This window comes from Eptatretus burgeri, chromosome 4 (genome assembly GCF_056783735.1).
Source record: "Eptatretus burgeri isolate ZD-2024b chromosome 4, Ebu_testis_v1, whole genome shotgun sequence".
NCBI lineage: Eukaryota > Metazoa > Chordata > Myxini > Myxiniformes > Myxinidae > Eptatretus > Eptatretus burgeri.
This window is the reverse complement of record NC_140964.1, coordinates 5,270,407-5,298,120: the sequence shown is the minus strand read 5'-3', so window position 1 is coordinate 5,298,120 and position 27,714 is coordinate 5,270,407. Positions and strand designations below refer to the sequence as shown.

General features: G+C 35.0%; 1 protein-coding gene and 2 pseudogenes across 2 annotated transcripts in view; 1 reads left to right on the top strand and 2 right to left on the bottom strand.

Moving 5' to 3' along the window:
• Positions 1–27,465, top strand: part of KBTBD2 (kelch repeat and BTB domain containing 2) — a 70,537-nt gene extending 43,072 nt beyond the window's left edge. For both annotated transcript variants that reach the window (XM_085876746.1, XM_085876745.1), the window contains exon 6: positions 24,767–27,465. In XM_085876746.1, coding sequence (XP_085732872.1) covers positions 24,767–25,513 — 747 coding nt within the window. In that variant the 3' untranslated portion in view covers positions 25,514–27,465. The remainder of the gene's footprint in view (positions 1–24,766) is intronic.
• Positions 219–1,766, bottom strand: LOC147027387 (uncharacterized; annotated as a pseudogene).
• LOC147027386 (signal recognition particle RNA) lies at positions 5,326–5,466 on the bottom strand (annotated as a pseudogene).
• Positions 27,466–27,714: the final 249 nt, after the last annotated feature.

Here is a 27,714-nt window from a genome sequence, read left to right as displayed (position 1 = left end):
TTGAGGATGGCGAGTTCAATAGTGTCATTTTCAACACCACCTGATGTCATCTTCAAGGTCAAATTACTGAATTTTGGTATTTTTTACCCGTTTTTGTGTCCAACTCATAAACATTGAGAGATGGCTGATTGTAATAAGATGCAAGTGTGTAGAGCTGTCAAACTTTGATATTTATTGTCATATCGTATTGCATAAACATTTTATGCATGTCACAACACTATTCCTATTACAACAATGTCTATGTCTATCACTAGTTGGAGAGCTTTTCTTGCCTCCTGGGGCATCCCAAAGCTATTTCTTTGTCACTGACATTGAGGACATGAGCTTTCAATGGAATGTTCGCGGAAGTAGTACATGCAACATTACTACTAGCTCAAGGTGCATCTACGGACGATAACAGCTCAGCAAAATGAAATCGGCAACACATTTTAGTCTTGTCTTACAAATTATTGGCATTATGTACAAAAAAGAAGGTTGACATCGTCGGCACACTCAATCCACCTCTATTCAAATTATCGAGAAACTCAGATGACACGTCGTTACCATCTTCATCATCAATGATCTCCTCCATACTAGTGCTATCGCCATATTTATAAACAAGGTGTCCGGCCAAATGAACTAATTTATGCTTCAGGGCATCGTCAGACTCCAAGAGATCCTGAGTCTTTTGAGGAGTAATCTCGTCAATGAGTTCACTTCGCTCATCTGGATTTATGGAAGTTGTGCAGTTCTTGTCGCAATCAATCACACGAGAACTATATTCGGGCATAATGTCATGCTTAATGAGTGTTTGCAAATTTACAATTTTAGCTGCAGCCATAATGTCAACTACGTCAATGTAGAAGTTTCCACCGCTTCTTTGCCTGGCTTGGCCGAAAACTTTTCCAAGGCTTCATCTGCAAATATAGCAGGAAGAACGTCGTCAAAGTCTTTCTCTGCGAGAAGCAATTTGGCTGCATCCACATTATTACGTGTGGACACAGTGAAGGCTTCAGCAGTTTGCTGAGTTAGCTTCAGCTTATGACCACCACCTCCTTGCCATGCGCAGGTAGATATAATTTGGCAGGCCTGCTCCAGCCGAGTGAAACTTGTACAGTCTGCTGTCCAAGGCTGTCTGGATTCGTCGCGCAGATGGATAGCTGAGAAATGGTCTTTCACCTTCATAATCTTGAACCACTCACTCATTATCTGGGTGAGGATGATTGTGCCTTCGCTGATGCCCAGTGAATCCTTGAAGGTCTTTAAAGCAGCGACAGTCTTGTCATTGAACACTTGGCATACCAATAGTACGCTCTGGCATTGAAGGGGCTTGGGGAAAACAGCGGTGTGTGGTGGCTTGGTTAAGCGAATAGGAGTAGCCCGGTCTATCTCATAAACCTTCTGAATATCACTCCAGTAAGCTTTGTACTCATTACCATCTACGACAAATGAGAGTGTCTTGCCATCAACAGTAATCCAGTTGTTGCGAACGTTTTTGAAGATGTGCACGTAGTCGTACACTAAGAACATTGATTGCTCTTGAATTGACAGCACTTGGAAACTTCCTGGTCCTCCAAGTTTTGAATAAACATTGCGGTTGGTATTGCAATTGTCACATATCAAAGAAATCACAGTACCGCCAGCACCAACTACAGCTAAAGCAGCTTCGATAAGGAGTTCCTTCAGCTGATCGGCAGTTAGATTTTTGCAGGGCAAAATGCGTAGAATATAGCGTGGACCACCGAAATGGCAGGCAACTTCAACAACATAGCATATGAAGCAAGCATTTCATGTTCACCACCCGCTGCTGCAATTTGAGCATATCCTACAACATGCCCTCCAGAAAATCGCAATGTCTCGACCAGCTTTACCTCGTCAAACATTAAATTGACCAAACGCTGCTGTGGTTTAAGCTGGTCGAACAAGGTTTTGAGGTTGGAGTCCTGCTGACTACTAGCAAGCATCTATTTTACCTTTTTTGTTGATGGTAGAATGATGAAGCCGGATCGACGAATCATTTTGTATGCACTGGGTGATATGTTGTGAAGCTGCATTGCGAAAATCATAGTATCAGTTTCAAATCGGCGACGATCAAGAGGTTTGAACATAAGATGCAGCCGCGACAGAAGGAAGGTGAAATGAGGAAGCTCGTGTGCCTCAGTCATCCAACAGAGCTGGCTTATTACAAGCTGAAGAATTTCTTTGCTTGTGCATTCATAGATGTTTACCTGGGCAGTTATGGATTTAATCTGGGACCATTTTGAGAGCAGGCTGTTCTTCTGTAAAGGAAAAAGTCGTTTGGGCATCTCAATGCCATCTTTCTCAACTCTATTCAAGAATAGAAATCCAAAAGGTGAGTGAACTTGTTGGAAATGAAAGAACTGCTTGACAGTTTTCCAGTAGCATCAGTTCTTGATAGGTCAATGTTTTCGTGGTCTTTTATGACGTTAAAGCCAGGAAAATAGGAGCTGATTTTAGCACAGAAGTGGTCAAAATCTTGGATATTGTCTGCAGCCTCATCAGCTGCCTGCATCTTATTCGCTCTTGATTCTGACGTAGAAGATGATGTTGGGCATGGGGCTGAGGTCACCTGCTTCAAAGCTGATTTCGGTACTCCAGGAAATATTGATGCGGGTTCTTTGGGTTGTTTGCCACCCCTAACTGACACCCAATCACAATTGAAATGTGTCTCACAAATATATGTCTCCTTTAAGCACCTCAAGCTTTCTTTCTCATCTGGCATTGCCAATATCCATCTCTCCCTCACCTCAGGATCTTTTGGGAAGGATATGACCTTTACATAAGGCGTCCCATCATAGTTTCCTCCACAACCAAAGCAGCTGCAACGACGTGGCATATTGTCACCAAAGCAGGAAACAACACAAAGATCCTGTGAGATCACCAGCTGGACAGTTTCTGAAAGAGAAACAAACAAAACATACATTAGTTAACGATGATAGAAATCAGCAAGTAGGTGCAGAAGGTGCACAATGTCATGTTTTGTCATAGACTTTACAAAAGTTTTCCTCTTTGAGTTAGACACAAAAACGGGCAAAAAATACCAAAATTCAGTAATTTGACCTTGAAATATGACCTTTTGACCTTGTAGATGCCCTCAGGTGGTGTTGAAAATGACACGATTTAACTCGCTGTCCTCAAAAACCCCTATATGGATCCCGAGATCGTGTCTCTATCCCTTTTCGAAGTCATTTTCGCCCCGGACTCAAGTTAATCCTTCAGACTCAAGTTACAAACTCCCGAGCATGGGAGGTTCCAGTCCTTTTCTTTTGGAGTCTATGATATATATATATATATATATATATATATATATATATATATATATACATACATACATACATACATACATACATACATACATACATACATACATACATACATACAGTCATGCGCCGCATTACGACGTTTCTGTCAACGATGGTCCCATAAGATTATAATGGAGCTGAAAATTTCCTATTGCCTAGTAATGTAGTAGCTGTCGTAGCGCTGCCAGTCGTATAAAAGTACAGTGCAGCACATGCATTTATGTACAGTACATACTACTTGATCATGATAATAAACAACTGCAGTGTGGCCCCGTTATTATGTGATCGTTGAGGTCCATAAAATGTCATTGCAAAAAAAGTGGGGTCTCGCTAAATCGGGGTTCAACAAAATCAGCGTTCAAACTGACCCAATGTTGACCAAGCATCCTAAAACACCCCTATTTTCACCCTATTTGACCCGTTTTTTGCACGTTTACCTTCTCGCAAGTAAATTACCTTTGCATTAAAGAATTCCGCGAATAAATCGTTGTTACAGTCAAAATTAAAACATGAATTGATTGTTGGTAAAGCATTTTACGTTGTTAAAACATTCACACTGTTCCGAAAATACATCACACAATTGACAGGTGCTCGTTTCTTCATTTGTAAATTATAACATCTATGCAATGATTACGTATTTATAAAATCCAAACGCTATTTATTCACCTTTGTATAATCGATGCGAGAGGAGATTGTAAGCAGCCACGAACAACATACATGGCCGTCATGAACAGCACAAAGGTAAAACTAACGCGGCTTCCGTCTCTCTTGGATGTGTGTTGCAATTGCCGACAGCATTCAGTACAGTAACATGCTGTACAGGTTTGTACCCGAGGAGCAATCGGCTATACCATATAGCCTAGGTGTCTCGGTTTGTGTAAGTACGATGTTCGAAAACGAAAACGAAAAAAAAAATAAACCAATGTCACCCGTAGGGTGACACATATCTTGCCAAAAGGTGACCACGTGTGACTTCTTTAAGGTCACACTGAGGTGAACAGAGCTGCTATCCACCAGGAGCGACTCCTTGAGGAATATCTGCCTATGAGAGATTCCGATGAGAATCGTTCTACAGAGTAACCATGAAAAATATGCTTTTGCCTCATAACGTCACCAAATGACGACATAATGTCTCAAGCTTGACATATCTAGAAAGCACTCATCGAGGTGTTCAATTTGAGGTACTACACGATATGGTTCCTAAAACTTGAAAATTTGACCTTGGGGTCAAATATGTTTGACCTGAGGTGCTAACCATGAAGGTCAAGGCCAATCACCACCAAAAACGAATCAGCTGAGCGCCAGACCATGAACTATATTCCCATGAAGTTTGAAGACGATCCGATCAAAATTACTCAAAAAATAAGGGTTTCGTCGACTCCCCTGATTTGCGACAGTGACCTTGACCTTTGACCTTGACCTTCAAAATTTTATCCGCTGAAAGGGACCTCTATAGGCCTCTGATATGCGAAGTTACAAAAATTACCGATGATAACTGTGCTCTACAGAATTTTTTATACGTGATTACAGACAAAAAAAAACATACAAGCTGACTTACATATCTTGCAAAAACTTCGTTTTGGCAAGATAAAAATATGATGTTCACACAACGACGATGTCGGTTAACGATGCATTTCTCAGAACGTAACCCTGTCGTTAAGTGGCGTATGACTATATATATATATATATATGTATATATATATGTTTTATATATGTATGTATATATATGTTTTATATATGTATATATATATATATATATATATATATATATATATGTTTTATATATGTGTATATATATATATATGTTTTATATATGTATATATATATATATATATATATATATATATATATATATATATATATATATATATATATATATATATATCTTCTTCTTCTTTCGGCTGCTTCCGTTAGGGGTCGCCACAGCGGATCATCCGTTATTATCCGCATACTGATTTGGCATAGGTTTTACGCTGGATGCCCTTCCTGACGCAACCCTGGTCGACTCTTATGACACAGGTGAAAAGGATTGGGTTTCACCATGATTCCGGGCTGCCCTCCACCCTCTCATAGCGCGTCCCAGTGCAGAGCTCCCGTCCTCAAGCGATCCTCCAACCCAAGCCTCCGAGTAGCCGGATTACAGGCGCACGCCACTACGCCCGGTACATATATATATATATAGTTCAAAAAATCACGAGGAGTTACTTCATCACTTTCTGTTGCTGTTACAGCTTTGGAAATAGTTGTGCGCAAATAGTACGCTTTGAACGTAGCTCTAGCCCCCTGGTCTATTGGCTGAAGGATAGCAGTCGTGTTTTTGATACTCCGACTATGCAGGTTGAATCTCCGAAACCGTTGAAACCATCCATTGCTGACCGTAAATGTTTCCGTCGATTCTTCGCCTTCGCACGCCTTCAGAGTCTCAAAGATACTGCGTGCCTTGGCTTGAATTATTGAAAGGTTCATCGGCATTCTTTTTTTGTATCTGGTCGTCAAACAAGATCGCCAGTAATTTCTCCATTTCATGAATGAGGCCTTTCCCCTGCCTAGTTATTGTGGCTTTAAATCCTGTCGATGTTTGCACTGCCTCTTTCACTCTATCTTTATCCTTCCAGATGGTCAAAATGGTAGAATGCGCCAGCTCCAAGTCACGTGCTATTGCTTTAACTTTCTTACCAGCTTCATAATCATTTATGATCTTCATTTTCATCTCAAGATCGATAGCCTTCCTTTGTTTTGCGAAATATGTTGTCTTGGAGATTGCGAACGCTCGTGTAGTGAATACCGACTGACTGCGAGAATGAGACTGAGAAAGGGTGATGTGAGATGAGATGCTTGACACTGAGATGCCACGATGCCTTTTCCACAACCAAAGTTCTCGTACAGCGTACAATACCAACTGGTGGGAGAGCTGGTCGTGAGTCCGCGCGGTTGTTAAACAGGTAGGTCGTTAAGTGAGTGGTGCCTATATATATATATATATATATATATATATATATATATATATATATATATATATATATATATATATATATATATATATATATATATATATGTGTATATGTATATGTATATATGTATATGTATATGTATATGTATATGTATATATATATATGTATGTGTATGTATGTATGTATATATATATATATATATATATATATATATATATATATATATATATATATATATATATATATATATATATATATATGTAGGGTAAGAATACTGATTCTGGCCCACTTTTCCCCATGTAAATGAATGGGGGATTTTCAGCGATTCATATTTTTTTCCCTAAAAATAAATCCCCTTTTTATCCCAAGGTATATTTATTTGTCTCCCCTTTTAACCTGGAGGTTGAACCTCATTGAATTGAACACCTGGGGGTTGAACAGCTCACTCATTGAACCTATAAAGATTTGTTCATTCTCAAATTCCTTCAATAGTTTAATTTTCTTTGCACAATAATCCCCATCTAAAATATTGACAAACAAAACATTTGAATCTTTATATTTTTTAAGATACCCCATTTGTGCCATTACGAAATGATAAACTTCTCTTAATGCTCTCATCTGACCACCTCCTGAGCCACAGGTTATTTTTTGTTAAGCCCCGCCCACTTTTCTTTAAGCCCCGCCCACTTTTGCTAAGCTCCGCCCACTTTTCATAAGGTATTTTTTCTAAGCCACGCCCACTTTTCCTAAGCTCCGCCCACTTTTGCTAAGCTCCGCCCACTTTTCATAAGGTATTTTTCTAAGCCACGCCCACTTTTCCTAAGCCACGCCCACTTTTGCTAAGCTCCGCCCACTTTTCATAAGGTATTTTTTCTAAGCCACGCCCACTTTTCCTAAGCTCCGCCTACTTTTGCTAAGCCCCGCCCACTCTTACATCATTTCCAGTTCATCTCTGACTCGCAAAGAAATCACTAGAAAATTACAGGATGTTATGGTTTTGAAAAATTTCCCAATGAAGGCTTGCCTAGGCTTGCCCAGGGAATTTCCAAAGGAAACCACACCCACCAGTCTTTCTCTATAAAAGCTTCAAACCCAGGCTCCATTTTAAACATTTGTTTTTGCTGGCAATGGTGTTTTGTGTGCTTGTCTCGAACTCTCTGTCTTCTATGGAACTAAACCTTCAAGTTGATGAACTGGATTCAAACCTCTTATCTATTGAGGTAAGATTTTTTATTTTCCTATTTTCAAACTTTGATTGAAGCATACTCATTTAATAATTAAATAACTTAATTAATACATTATTATTTTCTCTCACAGGAAATTGTGTCTGAAATACGAAATGAAAATACTGCTTTTGCTACAACTTGGGGGAAATTGTTGGCTTGGTTGAAGACCTTATGAGCGACCAAGACCTTGAGTGGGATGACTTTGGTGTTCCTTGGAACTCTCTGTCTTGTATGGAACTAAACCTTCAAGTTGATGAACTGGATTCAAACCTCTTATCTATTGAGGTAAGATTTTTTATTTTCCTATTTTCAAACTTTGATTGAAGCATACTCATTTAATAATTAAATAACTTAATTAATACATTATTATTTTCTCTCACAGGAAATTGTGTCTGAAATATGAAATGAAAATACTGCTTTTGCTACAACTTGGGGCGAAATTGTTGGCTTGGTTGAAGACCTTATGAGCGACCAAGACCCACAGAACGAGTTCGTCCTTGATGACCCAACCAAAGAGTTATACCTTGGAGACCAGCAAAATCCTGAAAAAGAGTTTTACAGCAATAGTACTCATTGTGAGTTATCAAGACAATACCCACTGAACAAGTTATACCTTGATGAGCCAGAATACAAGTTTTACCTTGGAGACTCACAAATTTTGAAAAAATCAAGAAATGAGTTCTGCCTTGATGGTTTAAATAACTACCTTGGAGACTCAGGAAAAGGGTTCTGCCAAGATGGTTCTAAATATGGGGCCTACCTTGGAGACTCACAAATTTTGAAAAAATCAGTAAATGAGTTCTGCCTTGATGGTTTAAATAACTACCTTGGAGACTCAGGAAAAGGGTTCTGCCAAGATGGTTCTAAATATGGGGCCTACCTTGGAGACTCACAAATTTTGAAAAATCAGTAAATGAGTTCTGCCTTGATGGTTTAAATAACTACCTTGGAGACTCAGGAAAAGGGTTCTGCCAAGATGGTTCTAAATATGGGTCCTACCTTGGAGACTCACAAATTTTGAAAAAATCAGTAAATGAGTTATCCTTAAGAGACTTTGTAAGTTGGTTTTACTTTGAATACTTGAAATGTGGGTTCTGGATTGATAACTCACAATGTGATACATATCTTGGAAACTCAACGGGAATGTGGTTATACCTTGAAGACTTGGAAAGTTGGGTTTATGTTGGACACTTGAAACTTTTTTGGGGGCTTTTATTTATTTATTTATTTATTTATTATTATTATTATTTTATTTATTTATATTTTGGAGACTTTTGGAGTTGCTATCACTCTTTGGGATCTAAACCTATCGATGTAGTTCTTTGTCGGATGGTGCTTGATGGGAGCAAGATCAAGAAAGTTCTGGGAAGAAAGTGCAGGCTTACTCCCCCTTTTTACGTCATCAAACCTGAAAGCCTTAAAAGACAGAATTGGAAGAAGAAAAAAAAACGTAAAAATATATATATATATATAGGTGGAAATCTCATTTTGAAAAAGACATTGTGTTGGGCGAGGATTGAGTTGGGGTTGAGATTTTGAATGTGAGGGTTGGGGTTGAGATTTTGAATGTGAGGGTTGGGACACACACACATACACATCAACAAACAAAAGTTAAGCCTTGACTATTCAGTTGAGGATTCTGTGTTTGGGGTTCACAGATCTAAGAACGTCCCCCTTGACACACATGATATACTGTTATACACCTCGGACTTGGCCCTCGAGTGTCCACAACGGTGTATAGTAGGAGGGAGTGAAGCGCCAACCTATTGCTCCCATTGCACACACACACACAAACAAAAGTTAAGCCTTGACTATTCTGTGTTTGGGGTTCACAGATGTAAGAACGTCCACCCCTTGACACACATTATATACTGTTATACACCTCGGACTTGGCCCTCGAGTGTCCACAAAGGTGTATTATCTGCTTAGTTTTGTCTTTTGTAATTCCTGTGAATAAAATGAACCTAAAATCTCTTCCCCTTCCAAATCATATATTTTATAAGTCCAAGGAACTGTATCTATTACATCAACAATTTAAAAAAGTTCTTTCGTCCATCGTTCAGTAAAACCCTTTTCAAAATGAGATTTCCACCTATATATTCTTACGATATCACCAACTTTGAACTTAGGTTTTCTGACATTAATCTCTTTTTCATATTTTAATTTTGTAAATGTTTCTGATGGTTTCATATTTGTTGCTGTGTGAATCGTGTCATTATACTTATCCACAATATCCTGAATAAAAGATGACCATTGTTGTGAACCGAGTTGTGTGAATTTTTTATATAGTCTCTCTTTTAAGGTACGATTAAAACGTTCAACAACAACTGCCTTCCCTTCATTAAAGGTACTGTATAATGTAATACTGTTATTTTTTAGAAAATTCATAAATGTCTTGTTATAAAACTCTCTACCCTCATCAGTCCACAATTTTTTAGGTTTTCTCTTACTTTTATTAAATATCTGTTGAAAAGCTAACATAAGAGTATTACCTGTTTTGTTTTTTAAAGGGACAACCCACGCATATCTACTCCTCAAATCAATAACGGTTAAAGCATACTTGTACCCCTTATCATTATTGAGTTCAATCAAATCAGCAGACCAGATATAATCAACTTCCTTGGAATAAACTTTCCTTCTCTGAAACTTTGTGAATATTGGTTAATGTAATTCATCAGCTAATTGCTCTTCAGTCTTAATAGCATCATTAGAGCCTATAAGTTTTTTGAATTTCCAAGTCCAAGTTTCAATTTAGCACTAATCATCTTCTTCACGATGAACCCATCAACTTTTTCTCTCAAGGTTGGATTTTGTATCAGAGACAAATTATACAACATTTCTCTATCGGCTTCATGCTTTTCTTCCAACGTTGTGGTATTCCCATAATCAATATCGTGTCTCATGCACACTTCATCAACTCTATTGATTGGTTGACTCCAGGATTTAGGATTGTCTGCCTCATCTAATCTTTTATCTAAGTTTGTGCCTGGACCACAGAAAGAATAACCTGGAAGATGTAATTCCCCTGGTATTCCAGTAGTTGTAAATTTACTTCCTGATAAAAACTTTTGTATATCTCCTCCGAGTTTGTGTTTGGAGATAAATTGATTTTTTTTTTTGAACCACACACCGAACATATACCTTTTTGTATAACCCTGTTATTTTTACTTTTAATATATGAAATATTTTTAGTATTAGTTTTCTTTTTACATTTGAGACAATAACTCATTTATTTATGAGAAAAATTCCTGCAGAGTGCAAAAACCTTTTTAGTTTCCAACATGCACATTTGAATCTTAATTTTTAAAACATAAAGAATCCTTAGAAATGCCTTCACTCTCTCCTCCATTTATTTAAGAAAAAACTTGAATTAAAATGAATAGCTTGACGATGCTCATAGTTTTGTTGAAAGTATTGCAAATAGACTTGTTAATTCTTTGTATTCCTTCCTGGTGGGTTGAGTTATTTTCTTTAATACCTCTATTCTTTTTTGAATCTCACTGGTTTCCATATTTTGATATTTATTCATTCTCTCTCTTTCCTCCCTCTCTCTCTTCTCTCTTTCCTCCCTCTCTCTATTCTCTCTTTCCTCCTTCTCTCTCTTCTCCTTTTCCTCCTTCTCTCTCTTCTCTCTTTCCTCCCTCTCTCTATTCTCCCTCTCTCTATTCTCTCTTTCCTCCTTCTCTCTCTCCTCCTTCTCCTTTTCCTCCTCTTCCCTCTCTTCTTCAACTCCTTCCTCATCCCTTACTATACTTGAATCGTTTACACCCCATAGAATATTATACATATATTCATCAGGATTTCTTGTTATTCCTGTATCCAAAATAATTTTTTACAACAGGAAACCAATAAAATTTCTTTTGAATTTCTAAAAGAGCCTTACCTTTTCTTAACCTTATAATTTTTTCATTATTTAACATTCTAATTAAATCTAAAGTTGTCGGTTTATCAACATCAGCATAATGCCAATCTTTTATTGAAAATACCTCATTCTTATGTTGTAGAACATATTTATTAAAATACCGAATACCCTTTTCTTGAAGGTATGCTTGGACACAGAAATGATAATTTTCTTGAAGCCTTCTTGCTGTCATTTATGTATTAGAAATATATGTTAGAATAATATTATGGCACGAAACACCTCCCCATCTTCCCATAGTTAAATCATTTTGTATTTCCTTACTTATTATATATAATCCTGTTTTTTCTGTTTTCATGAGATAAACAAGGGCAAAACCATTATTATATTTACCCTTATTAAATTCTTTTATTTGTTGTTTACTAATCGTGGCTCCACAAAACTCATTCTCGATACCAAGTGGATAATATTCTTCCTTACGAGACTGATTTAATTGTTCCAGGTCTTCGAGGTTAATTTTAAATGACCAATTATACCCTAAATCATTCATATCATACCCCCATTGTTCTATTCTCATACAAACGATACGCCCTTCTTTATAAAAATTTATTTTAATTCGAACTGTGAATTCTGTATGACCTGGAGATAATATCAACACTTCTGTATCTTTAGAATACACAGCCGTTTTATTTAAGTATATATATTGTGATAAATCGCTTAATCTCACCAAGTCATTCGCGTCAGTCGGGCTTGGATAATTTTTTAATTTATAAGCATTTTTCATGTTAATATTTTTGTTTATATTATATTTATATCGTTCAGCCTGTGCCTTTGTGTAATAATTTGATAAATCAATATCCAGTTCTTGAGATACACCAAAGATAGAACCATCTTTACCAACATAAGTCATTTATATTAGATTAAAAATAATATCATAAAATTTTTTATTTTTGTTGAGTTGAAATAACACATATAGACATAATTGACCACAACACTTGGAATTTAATTCTTGGACTTGAAATGTTTGATAAACACCATTCTGAAAGAATTTTATGACTTCAACAGGTGGTGGAAGACCAAAACTATCAAAATAATATTTGTCTTGACTATTAAAAATACAAACCCAATGAGAACCGTTCCCATCATTATCTTCTAAGTTCATAATAATATTCTTTGTATGTTTCGACACATTTGTTAATTCATCTCTCATACAAATAACCACATTATGAATTTTTAATTTCTTACAATATTTGGCAAGTTGTAAATTTGATGTTGTATTCTTTCCAAATTCTTTCAACCACTCATCAATGCTCATTTATTTATTAGAAAGATATAATCCATTACCTCTTTTCGTTAATTTTACACCTGCTTGTGCTATAGAAGAAAGCATATCTCCAACTAACAATCTCGCTTTATCAGGCAGACCTTCAAGTTTTTCAGCAAAATCTACAATTACACCACTTCCACTAATTTGTTTCTCCAACTCTTTGTTATGTCTTTCCAATTCTTTTTGAGCCTGGAGTTGAGCCTTCCTTTCGTTGGCAGTTTTGACCGCTGTTGAAATACCACCCGTCAATGCTCCAACCGCACTTAAACCAGCAAATAAAGGAATTAGAAATGGGAGAAATCCTCCACTCGTCTCTCTTATTGAATATTTTTTCAACATTGGTTTTGTCATTTTAATTTTAAGTGAGCCAGTGTCATTCAAGATTTTAACCTGTTCTCTTGTGAGCAAAACATCAATTCTTACTGCTCCTTTTCTCTGAATTGTATTAACGTTAATCGTACAAGGCTTTTGATTTTGAACACAAGATGATAGTTTATGAAGATTGATTTGATTAACATATACCCCAGTTGGTACTTTGCCACTCATTTATTTAACAAAAAATTATGTGAGACTAATCATCACACCATTATCTGTATTAATCTGCAATTCTGTTTCTTCCAAAAGCAAACAATATGTATCAACTTCTTCACTCTCTCCTCTTTCAATGTATAGGGAAGTATCCACTCGATTAGACTTTATAGTTTCTTTTTGAGCGCTCAGGTCAAACGTATAGATTGTATACAAACTTTTAAATGCTGTCATATCCAAAATAGGTTCTTTATTTCCATTACTTTCACACACCTTTTGGTAAGACTTGTATGCTTCAGCAAAATCATTTTTTCCCAATTAATTTCCAATCTATCTCGTGGATAAAATGTTCCATCTAGAGAAACGCGAAGTTGTTTCACCTTAGCATTATCACTCAATGCATTATTCTTATCAGTCGCAGTATCACCATCTGGCTTTTTAAAAATCATCCACAGATATCGTGGCTTTCCTTCCAGAACACCCAAATTCCACGTGTAAGTAGTTTGATTGAGTTTAACGTGTTGACATCTTCTTTTGAGGTATGATACACTGAGTGGTTTCTTTGAGTTAAGTCTTCGATTCAACATCTCTTCTGTTTTAAGATTAGGAGTATATTCACTGATATACCAACTCATCTCCTCAATTACAAATTTATTCTGATCACCAAAAGCATTACCAACACCAAAAAGCAATCTATTTTCATTATCATTCCTTTGTAGTTGAAATCTAATTTTAAGACCATACAGAACTTTATCATAATCACAAAATCCAAATATACCTTTAAGAGGAACTGCCACAGTAAAACTATTTTCTGCTTTTGTATCATCATTATACATTCCTTTCCTTTGAATATATCCAGGGTCTGTGTTTGTTCCCGTTGACATATCAGGAATAAAACCTTCGACAGACCCCTTTCCCATTCTATCACTGAATGTATAGAGTGTAAATTTCATCATTTCAGATACAGCAGAGACATAATCAACCGCTTCAACTTCTTGTGTTCCAATATACAATCGCACACTATCAAACATTTTCCAGAAGAAATCATTTACAAGTGTAGCGTTTGTGTTATTCCCAGCCTTAGTGAATTTAAATTTACACAACAAGAAACTTTCGGAGAGATTCAAATAGGTTTGTTGATTATTTATTTCAAAACTTTTTGTACCATTTGTATTCCAGTCTGTTCCAGTTATTGCATTTACCTTGAAGTAATCTTCTTTTTTAGTGGAGTTTGAGATAATAATAGTATCATCCAAATCATAGATACTATCAATTGCTTCCATACTTGTATTTATTTAGGAAAAAAGATGTTAAAACTTTTGAAACCCTGATCCAAGTATTTGAATTATTTTCTGTCGTTCTTGGGGGACAACTGAGTTTTACCTTTCTTAATTTCTTTTATTGCTTGTAATTTATGAGATTCTTTCTGAGCATCTTTTATACTCTTTACAGCACCTGCTACATTTCCCACAGCAGAAGCAGTTGAACCAATTAGGTCTTTATGTTTAAGAATAGTTGAACCAATACCCATGAGAGTATCAATTATCCCATCTCCTCTAAATTGATGTCCGACACCCCTTTGTCTCTTAGGTTTATAGTATCCTCTACCAAGATACATACCTTCACCCTTGTAGTACGGGGAAAGGAACATCCCATCCCCTGTAATTATTTTATATTTTCCCAACTCGTGCTTCCTCACAATAACCATCGTATTTATTTATCGAAAAACTTCACGTAGGTGAATTCTGATGGATATAACTTCTCCATTAAAAGAAATCACACGATTATCTTGGTCGGTTATCCTAAAATTTACTCTGTGTATGGTTTTTCCTGACACAGGTAGATAAACCAAATTTTTAGGCTCCATATTGAATTTATAACCAATTGGGGTTGAGTATGCGCTGAATGAAAATATTGTATTTGTTTTTAATCCATCATTATAAGCACCATCAATCAAATCACAGTGAATTAACACCGAATTTATTCCTGAGGATATTTGAATGACATTATCACTGTAAAACGTCCCATTAGTTTCAATCTTTTTTGAGGAGATACCTAATAACTCTCTAAATGAATTATCAATTGTGAAATAAACCTTGTAGTTATTTTTTACTTTAATCGTTGATTTTGAAGTATGTTTTTGAATGTTTATAACAATATTTTTTGGTTCATCACCCTGTTCTTTCATAAGACGAGCAATTTCGGAAGATATTTGAGAAATCTCGTATGCTCCGGGTGAGACTGTTATCATTTTGTATCCACTTCCCGGATTATAACTAAACTTGTCATTTTTCTCGGTTATATTAAATAAGGTATTATAAGTCTCCATGGACAATAAAGATGCCTCATATTCTTTTGTTGTGTCAAGTTGTAGTGGGTATGGGAATGAAGATGTGTGGTCGCTTGTTGTGAAATTAAAACTCAGGATTGTGCTTCTCATCTTATTTAATATGAGATAAAATGTCTTTATATTGAGATTTATTAATTATTTTCATGTTCATCAACTGGTCTAAAATGGCTGATGCTTCATTAAAACAATTGTTATTTCCAGCCTTCTTACTGCCGAACAACAATAACAGTCTATTAACTAATTGCGATGGGTCATTTGGAAGAAAACTAATACCTGAACCAAGGATACTTAAAGCCTGAATAATGTGTTTCTCCTTCTCATTCTTCCTACTTTTACCAGAAAGAATAACCTTATAATTTAGAGTGTTCAGCAAATCAATATATACTCTATCATCATTATTTTCCATATCCAATGGTTTATCAATATACTTTGATTCATCCCTCACAGTTGAACCTTGTCTTCCATCTTTTGTGAGAAGAAACATTAATCTCGGAGTTAGTTTAACAGGGGTTGAGCAGAACTTAAGAACCTTAATTCATCATTAAATATCAATACCTTTTCTTGAACAAGATGAAATATTGCTGGTTGTTCTGTTGGAATGAGTCCTGCTTTGGTTTTTGAATCCGCTGAATATTCATTGTTTTGAACAGCATTCACAATATAATCAGGGGTTGATTAATCTCTTCCAGTTGTTGAAATAAACCTTCATCATGTTCTAATTCTCCAATATGCTCTAATTCTTCCTCCGTCATTTGACTGAAATCTTTTAACATTTGAAGCTTTCTAGGAGTATATTCTACTGTGGGAACTGTGGAAACATCTTTCATTTTTTCTTGGGAAGTTTTTAAAAGTGGTTTAAAAAATTTCTCTTGTTTTTTTCAAATGCTTCTTCGCCCGTTAGTTTCTGTCTGCGTTTCTTCTTTATGTCTTCCTGTTGTTTTACAACTTTTGAAACCAACTCTTGATGTTCCTTAAATCTTCTTGCTCTTTCTTTTGTATCCATTTATTTATTGTAAAATATCATTTAATGAATTGTAAAGATCAACAGGGAAATTTTCCTTTTCTTCATCATTCAAGTAGATGTGTTCAAATAAATCCTTTTCTTTAAATATTTCATCAAATTCTTTATTAACATTAATGCGAGTTGTAATTTCTTCTTCACTAATCCTTGCATCTCTGCTTTTCATACGTTTGTGTTGAGTTTCTTCATCAACATCAAAACCGAATGATAAAATCTTCACTCCGCTCAGATATTTAATAATTTGTCTCGTTCCTTCTGGATTAGTTTCTAATATCCCAACACCACCAGATTTTAGTTTCTTTAACTCACTCTTACAATGTGAATATTTTGTTGTACCAAGAGAAACCTCCTCAAATATTTGTCCTTCATTCCTCAATCGCATATGTTCCTCCACTGAAATATAGTGATAATCTTCACCTTTTACTTCTCCAGGTCTTATTGCTCTAGTTGTTGTTGATACAATGCGTATCACGGGGTGTTTTTTAAGTAAATTTACAATATTCTCATTTGTACTACACAAGAACCTTGATTTATGAAAGTTTTTTCCAGAAGCAGATTTACCCACAAGATTTATAATAATAGTTGTCATTTATATATGTAATTGTTTATAAAACAAAAAATATATCCCTTAATATCTCATCTTGTTTCACAACAATATATTTATATTTTTCAGTCGTGTGCTTCATATAATCCTCAAATTTCTTTTTACTACATAATGTAGAACAATTATCTCTCCAAAAATTATTGATATCTATTGAATTTAACTTGAATAAAATAAAAGTATTAGCATTGTTTCTGATGGAACGACGAGGAAGTTGAAAGTACGATTGACTAAGATAAATACAATTACAAGAAGAATGTCTCCCTCTTGTGTAGTAGCTGTCCATTACCGTTTGGTTTCTCTCATTAACACAATCATCAAAGATAACGAGGTTCTTTTTTGATTTATCCAAATCTTGGGGAGACGGTATATCATCCGTATTATCACTAAGAATACAAGTTATAAGATTTGATTTCTTTTTACATCTCTGTGTATCACAAAATAGTTGAATTATATCTTCAATGTTATAATCATTTAGGTTTTTTTGACGTTTAAATAAACCTATTATATCTTCTTTTGAAGACCAGCATTAAAACCTTGTGAGAGTAGTTGATACTCTGGTTGAAAACTCAACTTTGTGAAAATTATTAAATTATCATAATCTAAAAAGTTGGGAGTGAGGAGCATTTTTAAAAGTAAGCAGGTTTTTCCACATCCACTTGAACCAACTATGAGACATCTTAATGAATTTGGGAGATTTTTATGGTTGTTAAATTTTATCTTATTTTCCCAAATAGGTAAAAAATCATTCATTTATATATTTGAAAAACAGGTTATTTAATTTATTATTGGCTTTTTTAGAAACTCTATATTTTATCCTAAGTTCAGGTTTAATTTCAAGATAATCCATTATTTTATTTATACAATATCTTGTGTTGATATTTCCCTGAAAATTACATCCATGAATAATATACAACAACAATCCTTTGAACATTTCTCTTATACGTTCAGTTTCTTCCCTTGTAAGGAAAGGTGTGTTATCATCCTCATACTTTACATTCATTTCTCTAATCAATCTTGTAAAGTAATTCATTTTTGGTGTAAATCTAAAAGAATTATTTTCCTTTTTATATTTTTTATTATCATTAATTAGAAGATAATCACAGAATATACATTGTTTATAGGCTTTTGACTCTGTGTTTAATCCCCGTCTTTCACACGCAGGACAATTCTCAAATTTGTCATATGGAGAATCAGGAAAGTCTAGCATATTTATAAAGTAAAACTTTACTTAAACTGAAATTCATCTATACTTTCAGTTGTATATTACCATCGATATCGATATACTTTTTTTCATTATCAGATTCAACGACAACATATTTTATATTAAAGGTAATTTTAAAATTATCGTTAACTACTATTGAACGAAATGTCATTTCACCTGATATATTAACATCCTTTATTTCATCAGGATTTACATCTTTAAGGTTGTTGAAAAAAATACAAATTTCTCCTTGCATATTACAGATGGTCTTATCTTTTCTTTCTAAAGCTTCATCCATAAGGTTTTTGTTCTTTGATACTTTTTCTTGTTTCATTGCTTTTTCTAGTTTTGAATATATTACTAGAAGGAGAGGAGAAACTTTTGTTAGAGATACTTTAATTGATGTTCTACCAGGTATACTAAAAGCCCTTCCACTGAAGGAAATTGAAGAACTCATATTATTTACCATAATAGTTTTTATCCAATAGTTGTTATATTTATCTTTGTTCAATTTTACATCCTTGACATATTTCTCAGTATCTTTAACAGATGAAGAGATTGATTGAAACTTGTCTTTTGTGTCTTGAAACATTGTATTTATTAAGTGAAAAAGTTGGAGGATAAAATGTTTTTAAGCACAGATTCACCTATAAATTAAACGAAATTTTCATCAAGAAAATTTTAGTTTAAGCAAAGTTTTATTCTATAAATATGGTGAATACAACGTACTGCGATGTTTGTAATCACGAATATAAACATTATAGAAAACACCTCCGAACCAACAAACACACATTTAATCTATTTCATCAAATATCTCCTCTTGAGTTGGAAAGAAAACATTGTGATATCTGTTCAAAGGATGTTTTGAAGAGTAGTTATAATCAACATCTTCAATCACAAAAACACAAGAAAAATGAGTTTAAAGTAAAGGGAGACTATTATATTGAAAACACTGATGGGGCATTTAAAGGGCATATAAAAATAAGGATTTTTCAATTTGGAGAACCCGGTCCATCATCAATAGCTGAATCAATTGAAATAGTGAAACCCGATGTTGAAAAATTTATTAAAAAGACATTAAAAGAAATGAAAACTTTAAAGTTTTATATGGGAGTGAAAATGAATATGAAAAGACAAGATGAAGAACATACTCCTTATATGAGAACAGGTCTTCATTTTATAACATCATTTCAAGATTTTTTGAATAGTGGGGTTTATGAAGAACTATCAAGACAAGAGGAGGATGTTGATAATACAGTGGTAGGAAGTGGATTCAATATTAAAAAAATCATCTTTTTAGATATACACATTCTAAAATCAAACCCTCTTAAAGCTTCTTCTTATATTGAATTACCAAAAGAAATAAAACTAAAGAAGGCAGTTGTTAATATTAAGAACAATGATAATAAATGTTTTCTCTGGTCTGTTCTTGCTCACTTTCATCCACCAAAATGTAATTCAGAAAGAGTAAAACAATATATGAAATATTAGAATACCTTGGACATTAAAGATTTTAAATTCCCAATGCCACTAACAGATATTCCTAAATTTGAGAAAAAGAATAATCTTTCTATTAATGTATATGGATTAACGGATACAAACAAAGTTCAAATATTAAAAATTTCAAACAACTATAAAAATGAAGAAACACACATTGATCTTTTATATTTTAGTGTTGGAAAGAATTCACATTACACATACATCAATAATTTATCAAGATTAATCTCTTCTCAGGTATTCAGAACAGCAAACAAAATATATCCTTGTAAGCGATGTCTTAATTCATTTCATACAAAAGAACGATTAGAACAACATTCAAAATATTGTAGTAATCATAAATCAGCTGTAATTACAATGCCTAAACCTGGTGAAAAGATTTATTTTGAAGATTATAATAAATCTATCATGCACCCATTTGTGATATACGCTGATTTTGAATGTATCCTTAAAAAGATAAATACTGCTTCTCCTAATCCAAAAGAACCATATACAAATAAATATCAAAAACATATTCCTTGTGGTTTCTGTTATTATATCAAATCATCTGTTGGAGAAAAGTATAACAAACTTGAACATTATCGTGGAAAAAATGCTTCACAAGAGTTTGTAAAACGATAAGAAAAGGATTGTATAAGACTCACTAAATTAATGAAAGAAACAAATGAACCGATGAAATTAACCAAAGAAGAAAAATTAGAATTTAGAATGAACAATATCTGTCATATTTGTGAGGGGGAAATTAAGGAGTCTAAAGTTAGAGACCATTGTCATCTTACTGGTAAATATAGAGGTCCCGCTCATTCCTGTTGTAATCTTAATTATAAATTACCTTCTTTTATTCCAGTCTTTCTTCACAACAGCGCCAACTATGATACACATCTATTTATAAATGAACTTTCAAAAACACCAGGGAATATTTCTGCCATAACAAACACAAGTCAAAAGTATATTTCATTTTCAAAAATGATATTCACAAAACCTTTAACTCGTATTAGGTTTCTAGATTCTTACAAGTTTATGGGAACACCACTAGCCTACCTCGCATCAAATCTAAGCTCCACGGACTCTTTTCCAAATCTTAATTCATTCTTTCCAAAAGAGGAAATTCTCACTAAAGAGGAAATTCAGATTAAAGAGAGAATTCAAAGTAAAGAGGAAACTCTAATTAATGAAGAAATTCTAACTGAAGATGAAATTCTAATTATAAAGAAAATTCGAACTAAAGAGGAAATTCAGATTAAAGATGAAATTCTGATTAAAGAAGGAATTCTTACGAGAGAGGAAATTCAAACAAGGAATGAAATTCAAAGTAAAGAGAAAATTCTTACAAGTAAGGGAATTTATCCTTATGATTATATGGATTCATTTATGAGATTTAAAGAAACACAACTTCCTTCAAAAGAAAGTTTCTATAATAACCTTTATGAAGAAGAGATAAGTGATAAGGAATATAAACACGCACAAGAAATATGGAAAATATTTAAGATAAAGAACCTTGGAGAATATCACGATTTATATCTAAAAACAGATGTTTTATTGTTAGCTGATGTGTTTGAAGCTTTTAGATCACTCTGTCATAATAAAAATTGTTATGGATTAGATCCTGCCCACTATTTCACAGCTCCTGGTTTAGCTTGGAGTGCAATGTTGAAAATGACAAAACAAGATATAGATTTAATCAGTGATGTGGATATGCTTTTGATGATTGAGAAGTCCAAGAGAGGTGGAATATCACAAGTATGTTCAAAAAGATATGCTAAAGCAAATAATAAATATCTTCCAAATTATGATAGTGAAAAAGATAGTAATTATTTGATGTATTTTGATGCTAATAATTTGTATGGATGGGCAATGTCTCAATCTCTGCCTTATGGTAAATTAGAGTGGGTGGAAGAAAAGGATTATGAAAAGGCTTTGATGAATATTGTTATTTCTTCTCAAGAGGAATTGAATGACGAAGAAGAAGGTTATTATTTTGAAGTTGATTTGAGGTACCCGAGTGATCTTCATAATAAGCATAAAGATCTTCCTTTTGCATGTGAGAAAGAAACTCCAAAGAAAGAATGGTTAAGTGATTATCATAAAAGTTTTAATATTAAAGGCAAATCAACAGAAAAGTTATTAACAACATTCTATGATAAAGAGGGATATGTTTTACATCAGAGAAGCTTAAAACAGTTTTTGAGAGAAGGATTGAGAGTAGCTAAAATTCATAGAGTTTTAAAATTTAAACAAAGTCCTTGGGTGAAAAAGTATATTCAATTTAATACAGATATGAGAGCAAATACAAAAGTAAAATTTGAAGGGGACTTTTATAAATTAATGAATAATGCTGTATTTGGAAAGACTATGGAAAATGTTAGAAACAGGCAAAACATTAGATTCGCAACATCTTGGAAAGAAGCTTCGAGATTGATAAATAAACCAAGTTTTGAGAGAGAAGAGGTTTTTTCAGAGAACTTTTCTGCAATTCATATGAAAAAGGAAAGTATTGTAATGGATAAACCAATTTATATTGGAACAGCAGTTCTTGATTTATCAAAGATATTGATGTATGATTATTTGTATAATGACTTAAAGAAAGAGTATGGCGAAAATGTTTCATTGTTGTATATGGACACTGATAGTTTTATCCTAGATATAAAAACTGATGATGTTTATGAAGATATGAAGAAAAATATTGGAGTATATGATACAAGTAATTTCAGCAAGAAGAGTGAGTTATTTTCCAAAAAGAATGAAAAGGTTATTGGTAAGTTTAAGGATGAGTTGGGTGGAAAAGTAATGAGTGAGTTTATTGGATTGAGAGCAAAGGCATATGCTTATAAGTATGGTGAACAGATTGATAAGAGGTTAAAGGGAATAAAGAAATATGTAATAAAGAAATCAATAACTTTTAGAAATTATTATAATTGTTTGATGAATAAGAAAGAAGAATATAGGAAAATGAATACAATAAGAAGTTATAAACATAACATATATAGTGAAGAAGTAAATAAAAAGGCATTAGGAGCCTTTGATGATAAGAGATTTATTTTAGATAATGGAATAGATTGTGTTCCATATGGATATTGTATGATAGAGTGTATAAAATAGATTATGTTTTAACGATGGGAAGATGGGTTAGGGTTTTTAAGGGCTACCCACGCGTTTTTTCACAATATATAAATGGTTAAACCAAGTATTAATCAAACTAAAGAGTGGAGAAAATCTCAGTCTTGGTATATAAATGGAAAACATAATGAATGTGAAAAATATCAAATAAGTCTTATTGAAAAAATAACTAAAACAAAGGTAAATAAAACAAATAAGCGAATTAATTTAAAAACTAGTAAGTTAGAGGATGTAAAGAAAAAATGAATATCCTTGAATGGACTGAAAACTTTGATGGTTATCAATTGAACAATGAAAAAACAATTTACTATAATCTCAAAATGATATGTGGCTCAGGAGGTGGCCAGATGAGAGCATTAAGAGAAGTTTATCATTTCGTAATGGCACAAAAGGGGTATCTTCAAAAATATAAAGATTCAAATGTTTTGTTTGTCAATATTTTAGATGGGGATTATTGTGCAAAGAAAATTAAACTATTGAAGGAATTTGAGAATGAACAAATCTTTATAGGTTCAATGAGTGAGCTGTTCAACCCCCAGGTGTTCAATTCAATGAGGTTCAACCTCCAAGTTAAAAGGGGAGACAAATAAATATACCTTGGGATAAAAAGGGATTTATTTTTAGGGAAAAAAATATGAATCGCTGAAAATCCCCCATTCATTTACATGGGGAAAAGTGAGCCAGAATCAGTATTCTTACCCTACATATATATATATATATATATATATATATATATATATATATATATATATATATATATATATATATATGTATATGTATATATATATATATATATATATATATATATATATATATGTATATATATATATATATATATATATGTATATATGTATATATGTATATATGTATATATGTATATATATATATATATATATATATATATATATATATATATATATATATATATATATATATATATCATTACTTGTCTCATTCAATCCTGTGTCATGAACTGTTTGTTTGTTTTTGTGTTTTCATTTAAAATAATAATAATTGTAGTCTTCATTCTTTCTTTCATCTCTCCTTTTCATGCAGAATACTTTGTTCTTTTATTCCCCCACCATGAGTTCCTCCACCTCCCTCTCTGAATCATTATGTTTTTCTATCTGCCCTACATTGTGTTGATCTTAATAGCATAGATTGTTGTTTTTCATGCCCATGACCTTCCTAATCCGTGTTGCATTTTTTTTTCAACTTCTTGCAAATGTGACTCCATTATATATGCTGTACTTATTTTATTGACGATTCGACCCCAGCATTCCATCTTGTTTTTGAACAGATGTTGTTTAACTTCCCTGTCATCCACCACTCTGTGCTTCCGACAAATTTGCTCCTTAATCCAAAGATTCAATGCAGTTTCCTTCCTTTCTCTTCAAACGCTTCCTCCATTAACTGCTTTCTGCATTGTTACTCAAACTACCTGTATCCAACTCAGTCTCACTAACCCCCACCTTGTGTTTTTTTTTTAAACCCTTTAACTTTTCCTGTCCCTATTTGTGCTTATCTCTGTCCATTTGTCCAACTCCCTTATGTTTTGCTGTTGTTGTTTTTTTCTTCCAACTCCCCCATCTTTTCCTGTATTACAGTTCTGCACTTTGTTTTTTTGTTTTTCCACAACCTCACATATTGAGTCCGTTTTCTTTACCATGTACCTCTCTGATTTCCTTATATTCTCCTTTTTCTCCTCTCACCCTTAATTTTAATCTCTTTGCATTATTTATCTTTGGCTTATTTCCTTCATTTAAACTCTGCTATCCCACAGCTGTATGCAATTGGAGGTGACGTGAATGACTTGGAGTCCCATCGGCGCTCGGTTGAGCGTTACGACGTGCGACGAGACGAGTGGACGACCGTAGCACCGGCTCCCTTTGGCTGGCAGTGGTGTGCCACCGTGGAGGCTCGTGGGCGTATCTATGCCATGGCCCATGATTGCACCTTCTCATATGACCCTGCTGCCGACTCGTGGGTTGAAGTTGCTCCACGACGTTCAAGCCGCTGCTTTGCATCTGCGGTCTCCCTTCTGCAATACATATACTACATCGGTGGACTCCACACCAGTGGCGGCCACTGCGGATCTCTCCGAATGCCGTCGGGCACGCTCGACAGTTCGTCCATAATGGTGGAGGCTTACAACTTGGATACAGATGTCTGGGAGGAGCGAGCCAGTATTCCTGCTCGCCGATTCTCGGACCCATGCGTTCGTGCATTTGTGCTCCTCGGCTCATTGTGCGTGTTCCTGCGAGAGAGCCACCTGGCCGAACGCCCACGCTATGCCATTTACCGCTACGACTCCATCACTGACCGCTGGGAGTTGTTGCAGCAAATCCACGAGCGGGTTCTCTGGGACCTCGGGCGCGATTTCAAGTGCACCGTGGCAAAACTGTACCCCTCTTGTCTCACCGAGACTCCCTGGAAGCCACCACCACCCACTGCCCTTAACCCTTATGGCGAACTCGACAGCTTTGAGGACTATGACGACGAAGAAGGAATTGTAATCCCTCCGGACTAATAATTATTCAAGAGCTTTCCAACAAACTCTTCTAAAATGGGGACTGTGATTCCATGGTGAACTTTTTACGTCCAAAGGGGTTATCCCACCCTCCATCAATTGGGAGTGAGGTGAATGACGATGTGTGAGGAGGTATAAGTTAATGAGCAAAAGGCACTACCAAAAACATCAGCAGCAGCAAAATGTCCTGTGTTGTGCACAGTGCTTCCTTGTGTGCTTTTCAAGCTTGCAAGATCTTGACTTGCCAAAATAATTGAATAACGAAGACAAAGAAAAACAAACCTCACAATTGCAAGGTATTGTCCTTTGCTTTGTTAACGCTCGTCTCACCATGCCACATCTCCACATTTTGTGTGCCACTGCGGTGAGCGTATGGCGTCGCCTTTCCTTATAACTTCAGTCGTGCGTGTGGTCGTCAATTCAAAGAGATTGACAGACTTGTTTAAAAAAAAGAAAATGGGAATATTTTACGTTAACTTCACATGTATTTACCAGGCAGTAACTGCCCATTGTTAATCTTTTATATGAAGGTCTTTGTGATAGCTTTGTGCCGTTGTTAAGTCCCTTTGGCTCCTGGGTGTGTTGTGCAACGTGGCGGTATGTCATTTCCCACGATCCACTGCGACTTACCTTGAACTGCACAGCCTTCTGAAGAGAAACTTGCAGAACTCCCATGAAGACATTGTTCGTTTACATGTTTTTGGCACCCTCATCTCGCTTCCTTGTTAAATGGTCAAATCACTTTTGACAAAACATTAAGTTATTACAAAGTGCAATCGTCCCGTGTTCGGCAAAATCTCGTTTCCCATTGGTCGTGCAAACTATGGGTCAATTCCTCAACACTGAGGACGACGTAGACCGAAAGGTTTCCTCCGTTCATGGGTCTCGGGTTGTAGTTTGCCACAGTTTTCCTGACCTTTGATTTGATTTTTTTTTAAACAATTAATTAAACAAATTTGGCCCATCAAACGCAACCCAGCCTTTCTAATTGTGATGGAAATGGCCCATTCACGTTGCTCACCTGGTGAGCCCTAAGAAGGTGTCTTCCATCATTTGCTGAGTCTGCACTTTTGTTTTTCTCCTCGTACGGATCGCACTTTCCAGTGAACCTGACATCCTGCTTGCACTGGAAACCGCTTCCTCACCTTACGAGCAGACAGAACATTTATTTATGTACAGACTACTTTGCGCATTCAAACACTGTCTGATTTCGGTTACGTTTGTACAAAATCAGGAATGTACATTGCTGCTAGGTTTGACTGTTTTTTATACGAGTCGCTGGATGTGAACCCCTGCTTGGTTTGGATTTGTTGTCTCATCCCTTTTTGATACATTAGTAATGTAATACAGGTTCACCGAGCTCTCTGTGCTCACGTACATAGCATGTGCAGTGTTTGCTGGAGTGTGTGCCCCCTTTTTTTTCTTTTCTTTTTTTTTTTTTCCTTTGTTTTTATTTTTCACCAGGACTCTTGAAGATGTAAGCAATTACGATGTCACTTTTGGAACCTATTAGTTCTCAATGGGCCAGAAAATGTTAGAAAACATTTCCTCGATTTGTGCAGTACAGTTTTCGTCTATGTTGGCACACATCCTCGATTGGAACACTTTAGGCGTGCCACGGCGTCTCGCCGTCTGTCATGCTCCGCACACCCTTTGCATGGGTGTGAGGAGTTGGAGGAGTGGACGAGTTCTCCGACCGTCTTCTGCCTCCATTTACGGCCGCGCTGGTAACGACTCATGTCGAGACCATGTGAACCACTCGGTAGAAGCCATTTCAGTGAGTGGTATTGATAACATGGGCTCTGTGTTTCGTGTGGGGTCCACATGAGAAATTTCATCCACTGTATTTTTGAAATCTCGATTTTGTTTTTTCTTGTTCTTCTTCTCTTAAGACATCAAACCTCAGTGAATATGGCTTTGTTTTTCATTTTGAATACATTAATAATGCTCGATGCTTTGTGTTGTCTTTATTGTATGCAAACACTTTTTCTGGGACAGTACTATGATTAGATTGATGGTAATAATGGGGTTGGTACCATCGAAGTGAAAGCTGATGGATTGGGTTAATTGGGTGTGGATAATGCATAAGCATGATGGCCAAGTTGCCTCCATTGCCTGTGTGAAGGATGCCGTGAACATCGAAGTATGCCAAAATCACAAAAACCCTTCCTGAAAAAGATTCTATTCGGAGAAATGGACAT